The sequence below is a fragment of the Mytilus californianus genome, unplaced genomic scaffold (assembly GCF_021869535.1).
Source record: "Mytilus californianus isolate M0D057914Y unplaced genomic scaffold, xbMytCali1.0.p SCAF_6, whole genome shotgun sequence".
NCBI classification, from domain to species: domain Eukaryota; kingdom Metazoa; phylum Mollusca; class Bivalvia; order Mytilida; family Mytilidae; genus Mytilus; species Mytilus californianus.
Genome location: NW_026262712.1, coordinates 113,403,844 through 113,416,859, shown reverse-complemented (window position 1 = coordinate 113,416,859; position 13,016 = coordinate 113,403,844). Strand labels below are relative to the sequence as shown.

The window sequence follows — 13,016 nt, the reverse complement described above, 5'->3', positions numbered from 1 at the left end:
TGATAAATCAGTCTAAATATTGCAATAAATCATTTATTTTGCTGTATTCTAATAAACAGTCTATCCCATTTATTGTCAATCTGTCTCAAAATTAGCAGATTTAAGCAAAGAACTAGACCTATTGTGAACTGCTAATTTACAATCCAAGATGGTGGTATACAGTTAATCTGCCTTAAATTATCGAATTTATCATATTAGACCCTGTGGTACCATATCTGTGTAGGTTTTGTTCATTGTTAATAGATTAAAAACAAGGCACATTTCTTATAAATCACAAAAAATGATATCGTACAATCCTCTTTATATTCACATTCAAATTCTTAGACCTTTACTTTGGAAATAACTCGGAGACATAACTTTGCTTTATCAAAATGTTGATATTTAATTAATGTAAAGAGCCAATCCGTCAAAAAAACATGCAACTTTTGGTCGGATTGTTGTGTCTTTGACACATTCCCCGTTTCCATTCTGAATTTTATTAATATTAAGAAAATAGTCCAAATCAACAGTCACTACTTGACAAACACTGATACTTGACTAGAGTTTATAAATAGAGGAGACAAACCAAAAAATCAGCCGAGTAAAGATACACAAAGGTATACAAAGATCACACGATAAAGACGAAAAGACAAAGTACAACCAACAACAAATTTAACACAAAAAAGTAAGTGGTTAAACAATACGTATATTGATTGAACCCAAGATGGAGACGCAGTTAAGAAAGTTTTTTTGTTACAAAGTATAACAATGGTGCAATGGATACATCTTTTTCGACAAGCAATAGACATGACAGTTTATGTGAGAAACAATACAGAAGTTGAAAAAAATATGTCCTATTACTCTTATCCGGTGATTACAACCTTCCAACTTTCTCTTGCAAACCACACAAAAAAAATCGACAATTGTCTCATAAATCGAGTAAGAAGATATTAATCATGGTAAAAAGAAAACATTCGTATGACATCCAAAGAAGCGAGAACGGGCTTGGCGACACGATAAGCTACTCCTGATATGAATGCATAAACTGCAATGAGAACTAACATGCAATCCGCCATGCAAACCACCATTCGAACTGTCATGCGAATCCTCACTCTTTATAATTGGTAACGATACAGATCAGACGACTGTTCTAGTATATACAGATCTGAGACTGATTGTGACTTGAGCTCGAAACACAAACAATTGATAGGTAAACCGATGGTGACCATGAAACATAGACCTCGTCGATTCTTAACGATCTTTCTCAAAATTTTATGGAGGATTAATAGTGTCAATTCTTTAAATGACTTTAGTATTGCGCAAAGATGAATGATCATGACGGATGAATTGAGATGTGTAAACGCCTTTAAATATTGTACATGTATGCTGCTGCTGAGATATGAAAGTTGGTAACTGGAAAGTTGAAATCATCTGGTTTATAATATATTCTAGTTTGAAGTCATCCATCTTGGTCCAATATATGGAATATATAAAGATCTGAAGCAGACCTTCTTGTTTTTGTGGTATCCTTAACCTCAACTTCACTAAGATATATGAGAAACAAGCACTCACTGAAATGATGATAATTGAGTAACAGGACATCATTTATATATCTGAAATTGAAACAAAAAAATTGCAAGGTGCTCTATTATTCAGAACTTTATATATGAATTCAGCTTCATACGAGTACTTAAAGAAATCGGCCAGTAGAATTTCACAATTAGACTCTTTGAAAATTTGGCTGCCTGTTGATATATCAATTTTCCAAACTAAACAAACTATTTTTCATCAAATAGTCCAATATTTTAATTTTTTTTAAATTTTCTTTGTAACTGTTGTTGAAATCATATTCTTAATGACCTTAATACGGAATTCGTAAATTTTTGTAGAAGCAATCTTTTTTGGAACGTGTATTCAATATTTCAATTGTGCATAGGGAATAGTTGTGGGGCGCGAGGACAGGCAAACGTAAAACGTGAAATGATTCATACCGACTGTCTAATTAACGTAATCACATTTTGCTGAAGACAATATTAAACAAGCTTATTTCTGATGGACCCAAAATGGACATTGAACAATAAAATAGCACAATCACCACAAAGAAGAATCTGCAACAGAAACTTATAGAAAACAAGTATTGAACTCGGGGGGTTTTGGGAAAGTAACTAACTGATGGTTCACTAACGATACCTATTATGTTGTTTATTCTCTACAAATAATAATGCGCTGATAAGTCACATGCAGAGATGTCAAATACGACACAAAGAAGATGCGGTTAGTGCCCCCATAAGGAAAAGAATATAGATATGCATCTGTGAAACAGCTATTTCATTATCATACACATACTGGCGTATATAGAACGATCTGAAAGTTGACTTCAAATTTAAAAGAAAAGATATATTGTCACAGAATAAGTTGTATATTGTTTCCTCGAATGTGACATCAATGAATTAGTCTTTTCACATAATTTGTACTTGCATGATCAACAAAACGGGTGCCATATGTGTAGATCAACCCCGGTTTTGTACGGATTCGTGTGTTTAGTTTTCTGTGTTGTGTTTTGTCGACTGTTGTTTGTCTTTCGGTCTTTTTTTTGTCATAGGGTTACAATTTTAAGCTTGAATATCCATTTGGTATTTTAAAACTCTTTTGTATAAAGATTTTAATTTGAAAGAAATATATTAATGGGGGAAGGCGTTGTTCAAATTTTTGAAACCATTTGTATGAAATTCCCTATTTTGGTAATACAACATTTGTTTTGATCTCAGCTTGCAGCATGATTGAAATCATGTGCTATGCTGACCAGTCTGCATCATACTATTCTTTCTAATTTATTAAAGTATTGAAAACTTGTATATTGATGTGTATGATTACGTCTCTTGTTATGTTACCATTCCTTCTCTTTGTTTCTGTTTATTCTTTTAAACTCTATCTAGTTCAGTTCGTACAATACAATATCTCAAATTTACACTTTTCAAAGATTAAGGTTAAAATGCGGTTTTTTTTTTAGATACTAACTGCATCACGAATGTATTACTGAAAGCAACACTCAGTTATCTTGGATCCACCATTTTGGTTTTATTTTTGCTATCATTTGTCAAGACAAGTTTTACGAAAATAGAAGGTAAGATGTTAACACTCATTTTAAGAAACTTTGAAATATGAAATGTTTGTTTATATTACTGTGGATTCATTTTTATTCGTGGTATACCAATTTTCGAGGGTTTCGTGGGTCACAGCGAACCACGAATTTAAGAATTCAACGAAGAATAATCCCGAGAAATGTGTATGGAGTCGGATGTTTATTTCCGGTTATGTTATGCAGTTCTAGTATAGTGTTGACTAACGATAAACATTGTAACATAACACGTGTTTTAAATGAAAGAAGATAAAAGTATTCTGATTACATCAATAATAAATATATCGAATATCAGTGATAATTTAATTTTTAAAATTGATTAAACTGTTCATGGAAAATAACTGCAAGTTGTTAATTACCGTTTCATAGTTTGGTTTACTGGTGATTTAGAATCAATAGGATTAAGTACGGGGTTATTGCCCGTAGGTAATATTGTTTATGACAGGTGCATGCATTTTCACACCTTTTACTTATATGACTGTCTAATATATCGTGATTAGGGAAATGAGCTTTCAACCATAGTGTTTTGAATGCCTTATAAAATTCCGACAAGAATTTATAAATTGTAAAACAAACAAATAATTAGTTGTCTCTGTCCATTATTGTAATAGAAGTTTTCAATGAACACTTTAACCTAGAATGACCAAACGAGGATTTTGACAATTCAAAACTTTTTCAATGAATTCCTTCTTTTTTGTTTGTTTTATTATTGATCAAACCAAGGAGGTTATATGATCTAAATCAAAAAGAAATCCACGAATTACGTATCTGATTGATTTTTTTTTGTAATCAGCGATCCACGAATTTACGTATACCACGAAACGTCTTTTTTTCTCTATCCACGAAAATTGATACCCACGAAAATAAATGAATCCACAGTACTTCTTTTCAGTACGAAGTAAACGAATAGATTTGTCAGAACATTATGCATGGAAAAAATAAATTAACAAAAATACCGAAATACGAGGAAAATTTAAAACGGAAAGTCCCCGATCAAACGACAAAATCAAAAGCTCAAACACATCAAACGAATGGATAACAAATAAGTTATGTCAATGTTTTACTAATATAATTTTCTATTACAATTTATCACCTTATTTACTAACACAATACAACAATGTGATGTTTAGCTTTTTTCCTTTTCAACGATTTATTCTAAGAAAGGTACTTTTTGTAGACTTTTTGTAACACTAGTATCAGATCAATCGAGTTAATTCGAAAAAGTGTTATCATTGATCCTTACGACAGACAAAGCAGAATATAAGCTCAATAGAAAGGCGGAAAATGGAAGGTATATCTAAGGCGACAGACAACGATATGGCTACGAAAAGAAAATTGGCGAAAGGAAAAGCAAGTTTGTGCCACAAGATAAATATTTGTTGATACCTGTAAATTCATGAAGGAAATAAATAAATTATAAAAAAAAGGAAAAGCAAGTCAACATAATACTAAATAGAAAACTAAACACTTAGCTCACATCCTTCAACATAACCGTGGCGATCTAAGGTGCCCCGGAAGGGTAGGCAGATCCTGCTTTACATGTTGCATCTGTTATCTAATAAACAATTAGATTTTATACAATTCTACAAAGTTATTAACACGTTGTGTTGTCAACGGTCTGAACAGTGCATCTTTAATATTTCAAATAAATATCATAATAACTGTACTCTAACGGTATATTTGGTGAGATAGACATATATGTCAAGCCCCCGTCACACTATACCAAGACCATGCAGATCACACTACGATCTATAGAAAAATAAGATCGCGGTGAGATCGTGGTATGATCGGCTTGAATATTCAATATTTCATAGTTTTCACGTTCATACCACGACCTTGCTATGATCCTGATTAGATCCTGCTACGATTCCGCTACGATAGTAACAAGTTCTAGTTACGATCTTGTCACGCTCATGCTACGTCTAATAAGACCTTACCACGACTTACACGATCTTTGTATGCTTGTAAAAAGACCTTCCCGATCGCATTAATACGAGTCTATTATGATCGAACCATGATTCCACTGCGTTGTCACTGCGCTCTAGAATACTAGTATGACTTCATTAAATCAGTTCTCAACCTAAATGCGCTGTCATCCAAGATGAACTATGGCATGTTCAGGTCGTCGTTAGGTAAGGGATCTGACTCTGGAAATCCAAAAGTATACAATGTATTATCTTCCAAACACTCCGTTGATTCTGACGCGTTGTAAATCTGGGCGTCCGACATGGAACCCTATCCTCCTACATCTATCCATAAAAATTTGTATTCACAAAGGCAAGGAGCACTAATGAAAAAAAAAACGTTAGAGTTATGAAACAAGGATCTTCTTTGAGGCGGGCTTTTAATAGCAACAAGCTTTCCACCGAGTGCGGAACACGCGTGTGGCACGTTCCATCTTCTATGAAATTCTTCACTAATAGCTCGCCATTCATTTGGTTCTGTTGGACAGGATATGACTTCATCTTTATATTCCTGTACAATTGCCTGGCAAACCTTAGGAATAAAAGTACTTATGGTATTGCGCGCGACTCTGAAATCGTACTGAAGGGTTGGATATCTATCGCCAGAAGCTAAGTACCTGAAGGTAATAGCGACTTTCAGACTGGGATTGAGTGCCTTTCTGAATCGTGTGTATATCTTCTAAATTTGAGGACTTAGTCTGTTCAAAATTTCATCAAACGTTTCTTGAGGAATCCTTCAAAAAATAAAAAATTGACTGTTGATCCTCCATCCTCAATTCTTTCATAAGTCGATCGCAATGCCCAAACTGGAGTTTTTCTTTCAATTAAAAGCCAAGGACGCGCACAAAAATACTTACGCTGTCTAGTATGTCTTCTCCTTCTTCTTATAACTTAAAGTGTAGCCTGATCAGCCAAATTGATACAGTGCAACTGAATTGAAGATTGCAGAAGTAGTGTTTGCTCATATGTGTCCATGGTTGAACTACAGGTAGAAGTTATTACATTTTTTATATCAACAGAATGAGGTCGTGCAATTTTCGTGTCTAGGACGTATTAGTTTCGTAGTAAGGTCGTACTAAGGACGGCAAGCACGTAGTAGCGCCTTACTATAGTCTTCCCAACCGTAGTATAATCGTATCATCATCGTAGTAGAAGCGTAATAAAGACGTAGTGAAATCAGGATAGTCGCAGTTAAATCGTAGTAAGGTCGCAGCGAAATCTTTTCCATTGGCTTCCCGATTGCACTACGATTTCCAATACGATGCTTCTACGCCCATCCCGATCTTACTACGTCCTTACTATGACTTTTCTACACTATTATTACGACTAGTTATAGTCACGACTGCATTAAGAATATTTTGAACATGTTAAAAGTTGTTCGTGGATCTCCACGATCATGAAGACCTTGGCACGTCCTAATACGACCTTACCACGACCACCATGATATTAATACGACTACCAAAATTTTTCAGAATTTCAGAGGTCGTAGTGGGATCGTGATCCTAGTGTGAGGGGGTATTACATAACAACATTTCAGATAATAATTGCCTACATGAATTATTGCTAATATGATATTCTGAAAATTTCAGAATTGTGCGAAAGGATGTCTGAATGTGCATGCAAGAACAGCAATAAAGCAACAAAGATATTAGGCAAGAATACAAGTAGTTTATTTTGTAATTTATAGAAACAAATTAAACTTTAACATTTATCTCCCATACTTTCAATGCCATCATCTAGCAGGTTCTTTCATAATGATATGAATAGGAAATGTGCGCACGACATGTATCATTATTTTGAATCTACCAGTACCAACGTTCTTGAATGTGAAAGTAAGTGCGGTCTCCTGTGCAAAAATGATTTTTCGGAAAGAGTCCATGCATTCCTATTTTTTTCCAAAATGCTTGCTTCGGGTGCATTAAATCATGGAGCTATATGTTTTCTTTTTTCTAAAGACCATTGAAATCAAGAAAAACAGTTGACAGTCTGTAAAAACAATTGTCGTGCATGCCCGAAAAGATTGTCAAAAGCATAGTTGTATACAAATGTTTTAGAAACTCCGAATGATTTCTGTTCTACAACGAGTGATTTTAAAGACGAACATACATAGAACAAAATTTAAGAAAGAAAACAATCAATGACGAGATGTATCACTAGAAGTGTGGGTGATTGCCCTACATCTATCAGGCATTTTTTTTCACTATTTAGAAAATAGAGGCGAAAGATACTCCCAGTTTATATATTACTAAGTATTTATTTCTTGTTATTTGTGAGTGTTGATATCGTCAGCCGGGCCCCTTTCAACGGTTTTTTTCTCAGTGTATTCTTATGTGGTGTTGTTACATCATTGTCCCAGGTTAGGGGTTGGATTTAGCACTCACAAAAATGTTAAACCCTGTTGCACTCTTTAAGTGCATGTCTAAAGTTAGAATCCTGTAGGCCAGTAATTGTCTTTGGTTGCTATTTGTCATTGTTTTCGTTTAGAATTGTAGTGTATATAGACCGTTGGTTTTGTCTTTTGAATTGTTTCACATTTTGTCATACCCACACCGTTCATAGACTTAAAACGGTATGTACTTTGCTAAGAGTTCACATGATAAAACTCATAAATCTAATTTAACTGATTGATTGTTGTTTTAACGTCAACGTCCTTGTCTGATCGGAAGAGGCTTCGTACTTATACTTTCCGCACAGTCAAACCTACTCGTATGAACTCCAAACGGATCAAAAACTTGCATTGACAGGATAAACGTTTTTCATGCATTTTTCACGTTTCAAACGAATCAAATTTAAATGGTGTCTTCAGATGTACAGTCCTTGGATGGTGTAAACTTCCCACTAACACCATACACTATTACACCATTCACCATTACACCATACACCCTGTGCCATTACACCATACACGTTACACCTTTGCACCATACACCTTACACATTACACCATAATGCAATTTAATTTCAAAGAAAGCGTGCGACTACAAAATTATTTATTTATTTTAAAAAACGAATTTTGATCACAATATTGTAAATTAATGTATAAAGTTAAAAATCAGTTCTTATCAATATTTTGCATAGTTTTAAATGTCGTACACCATTCATTCACACCATTCCCGATCGCACGTTACACCATTACACCATTCCCCTTACACCATACACCATAGCACCATACACCTTCTACCATTACACCATATGCCATACATCATTACACCATACACTTTTTTTGGGAAGTTTACACCATCCAAGGGCTGTAACACAACTAGAAGATGTCATTCTCTAGTTGAAACACAGACACATCGTATAGGGCGACTAGTTCATGATGGCGTTGTGTCGCCCGTCTTTATAGCCAATTTGCAGGAATTTTTGCATAAGAGCAAAATCCCTATGGCGAGATGTCTTGATAATACACTGCTACTTCTGCACAGGTATGTTTATAATACCATAACTCTACAGTACCGAAAGTGTACCTTATTAATGTAGTAATGATATTGTAATGCTAAGCTATTGCGTTTTTTACATAATTTTACAGAGGTTCATTGTTTTATAAAAATATGAAATACCATTTTCACCGTATTGTAGTACTATGAAGGTACAAGAAAAATATAGTTCTTCGGTTTTTTTTTTTTTAATATATGATTTCATCGGAAATTTTTCTGAAAGTGTTCGGTACTAATTTTCCCAAAATGTTCTACACAATAAAAGTTTAAAACGGTTACCTTCACCTGCAAGTACAAATCAAGTACTGTACAATTATGGTACTGAAAAGTACTACATTATTTAGGGACGTTTTCAGTACTTCAAATAGATAGTACCCATGCGAAAATATCTTTGTACCTTGAAAAGCGCAATTGACTAAAGCTAGGAAGAAAGGAAATCCAGACGTTTATGGTTAAACCGTCGTCCATCTGTATCAATTCCAAAGCAAAGATACAGTTGAATATCTTCCGACAATATGACAAAATGTATTGTATAATTGCCAAGAAAGATAACTATCCACAAAAGACAAAAGGACAAAAATTTGAACATTTACATTTCACCGTACACCATCAGACTGTTGACTTATTTTGGATATTGAATCATATACGCTCTCCTAAATTGTTTTTATTACTTTTTCAGTTTGTAAAAGAACAACATTTGCTTTATCAACAATTTTTTTTGTGGCAGTTGCAATACTTTTTGGGTTTTTTGACGACAGTAACTGCTATTGTAAGTATGAATAAAGGCAACAGTAGTATACCGGCGTTCAAAAGTCATAAATCGATTGATAGAAAACATATCCGGGTTACAAACCAAAACCGAGGGAAACACATCAATTATAAGAGGAAAACAAAGGAACAATGGAACACTGAAGTGTAACAAAAACAAACGCCAACACACATAAAAACGAACTATTTGATAACAACTGCCATATTTCTGACTTGGTACAGGACATTTTAAGAAAAAATGGTGGGTTGAACCTGGTTTCATGGCATGCCAAACCTCCCGCTTTATGACAATGTTAAAAAATATCACTAAAACACTACGGACACTGACAGAAATACAGCACAAACACACGCAAGAACATTCATAACAGAGAAACGCACAAACAAATGTTGTAATATTCGACACAACATGCAAACCACAGAACAACAATGAACATATTCCATCAACGAAAAACACCACAGGATATCAAAAACAGTGACGCGCTTACGTAACTAACATGCAATCTCGAACATTTTCACATTATTCGTCCAAACAATTTTCATGACAATGATGGTATGGAAAAGCAATTTTATAATTATTTGGACTACAAACGATAAGACATAACAGATTATCTAACCGAAACCATAACAGAAACATCAAAATAATTCCATTAATGTTGGATGTACAAAACACTGAGACACGCCGCACAGCCATGCAAATTCACATTCAGTATAACAGTCATATTCGGGAATATGACAATGATGGTATTGAAAGGCAATTTAATAATTATTTGGACAACAAACGATACGACATAACACATTATTCAACCAAAACATACAATATAACAACCATACATGACCAGTACCAATTTTACTGGTTCAAATATGCATTTGACAAACGTTGAAGAGTTTATAAAACCGGAAGGACCAAAAGTACAAGGACAAGGAATAAAAAATGTGTGAGAAATATTCCTTACTTTTCAATCATTACCAACGTTTTATAAAAGCAAACATGTGGAAAAAAAATATCCGGATTTTCATAGCAGTACCAAATTACTGGCTATTTTCGATCGGCTGTGGATACCTGCGGGGACTCACAATCAATCCAGTAGAAGTAATAACAGCAATGGTACCAATGTTACTGCACCAAATGTGCATTTCGACAAATAATGTCTCATCGATCAGTGATGTTCGAGGCCAAACTACGTGAAAATCCAAAACCAAATTGAAGAACTGATAGAACTAGAAAAGACCTAAAGTATGGTCCATTCCGGACAAGGGACCAGAGTTTTGCATAAGGCAGATATATTACATTTTTTTCTATTATAACTATATTGTATCATATTTGATCTCGGGGGTGCAAACATTATGACATGGCCTGCATTTTTATACAAATATAACAGTACATACAAATTATCCAGGCGTGATATGCAATGCATAGTTCATGGAATACTGTCCTTACACATTGCATTACAGATTTCTTAGTATAAAAGAAACGATATGAGCCACAATAAAATGGAACAAGATACTTTGCTACCTGTGGGTGGAATTTTTTAATTTTCAATTAAAATATGTGGTTCATATGAAAATAAGTTGTAGTATGATTGCCAATGATCTCCAACAGAGACCAAATGACGTAGAAGTTAACAACTATAGGTTACCGTACGACCTTCAACACTGAGCAAAACCCATACTACATAGTAAACATTAAAAGTGACCCAAAATGACAAATGTTAAATAATTCAAACTAGAAAACTAACGACCTGGTTAATATACAAAACAATACACGAAAAAAAGAAATTGTCAAGTAGAAAATTTACAGCCTTAATCCTTTCACCACACATGTCTATTTTTCTCAAAATATTGACTGTAAACTGGTCATCTTAAAAATTACATGAGAATTATTCAGCATTTGTTTTTTGTCTTATTTGTGAAAAAGATAAACTGTCTTGGGCGCTGTCAGAATTTATGAATTTCAAGATTCAAGTTCGCTCAAAATTAAATGCTGAAGCCTTCAAATACAAAAATAAATAAGTAAACATTAAATGTGAACACGTTGTATTTCAACGTCACTTACGTAAGGACATATGGTGTATGACACATTTTATAAACGAATCATTTGACATCAAAATAGAACAAAATTTAATACCAGTTTGATAGTACTGTTTGCAGAGTCAAGAATAAATTTAATAACGGACAATTTTTAAAAAGTTAAATCATGTCAGTACCGAAGTATTGACTACTGACGTGTTAATACCCTCGGGAAGTCGGGTCCACCAGTAGCGGTATCGACCCAGTTCTAGATCTGTAAAAAATGAAAACTATTGATATCATTCTTTAAAAGCAGTCATTTATCAATCGATAAGTACTTTAGACCATTTGAATACAAATATCACACTGAAATTTAAAATCATGATAGTCGTGTATAATAATGTATTTTTGTATTATTCTTTAAAATAAATTTTGTTATTCTAGCACAATGGGCATTTATTCCTATCGGACTAGTGTTCGGTTGTATTACTTCAATAGTGTGTTTGTCAAATGTGGGTAAGTAAATGAACATTGCAATTTACTTACTAGAACTGAAATGTATGACAAAAAGCTTTGCATAACTACAGAATACCTACAAAGGCAAAGTTCATAATCACTGAAAATCAATTTTTAAAAAAGCTGCTAGAAATACATTTACTACACCAATGGAAGTGACAACCATGTATGTCAAATGTTTAATTATAGTAATAAATTTATGCAAATCATACACGCCGAGTGTACCACGTCCATATTGGTTGTTGCATCGATGTTACAGTTCATCACAAAAATGTATCTCACGATCTATGTAACAAAAGGGGACATATAAAGAATAACCCCCATTGCCGGAGTTTCACTTTAAATCGTAGATTTGTTTTTGAAAACTGACGAAAAAATAGAAGAATTAAAAACATTAACAAAAACAAGGGTACTTTACAAAATATTAAACTCTAAATCGTTACGAGTTGACATAAGTTGTGAACAAATTTAACAGTAAAAAACAAAGAGCTGCCATCTTCACATACAATCTCCAAAATAATGTAATGTCAATTTATTTTTGTTATCTAACAAATTTGTTGCCAGATAAAAATATATTTTTTGTGATTCTGTGAACCAAACACTAAAAAAAAAAAAAAAACGATTTTAAACTAAAAGAATGGAAAGGAATCATAATCTGTTTCTTGGTAATAATGTTTTGCAATACAAGTAATGTTCATTGACATTTAATGTAATTAATTTCCTTTCATGTCTAGCTGTGATATTCTATGATCAGCGAGACACCTGTTTAACCGAGTTGAATCTACATATTTATTAATATTTCTAACTAGAAATGTTTTCAGTGATAACCATAATATTTCATAAAAAATTATGTTCGTTACTTATAATTTCTACAGATCCAAATGTCAATCAAAATCCAGGAATACAAAACGTATCAGGTATGCAATGATTAAATTTTGAATTTTGAGCACTGAAATATGAAGGAGATGGGATGTAGGATTAACGTCAATTCAAAAACAGCGATTGAATGATTAAAATAACCAAAACGAGTCATAGAAGGCAACATACAGTTTTCAGCAATAAACAAGTTTCTATATAGTATGCCAAGAACTACATCGTATTTTAAGTTCTGTAAATCGTTCCGAGTACAAAAAAGTTATGAATAAGTTAAACAGAAACAAGCAAAGATCTTCTACCATAATTAGAAGAATAGATGACAAAACAACTAAAA

General features: G+C 33.4%; 1 protein-coding gene across 1 annotated transcript in view; it reads left to right on the top strand.

Moving 5' to 3' along the window:
* Positions 1–13,016, top strand: part of LOC127704904 (uncharacterized) — a 54,579-nt gene that overhangs the window by 36,425 nt on the left and 5,138 nt on the right. The window contains exons 5-9 of the mRNA XM_052209138.1: positions 2,990–3,103; positions 6,672–6,734; positions 9,195–9,284; positions 11,735–11,806; positions 12,682–12,723. Of these exons, the coding sequence (XP_052065098.1) occupies positions 2,990–3,103; positions 6,672–6,734; positions 9,195–9,284; positions 11,735–11,806; positions 12,682–12,723 (381 nt within the window). The remainder of the gene's footprint in view (positions 1–2,989; positions 3,104–6,671; positions 6,735–9,194; positions 9,285–11,734; positions 11,807–12,681; positions 12,724–13,016) is intronic.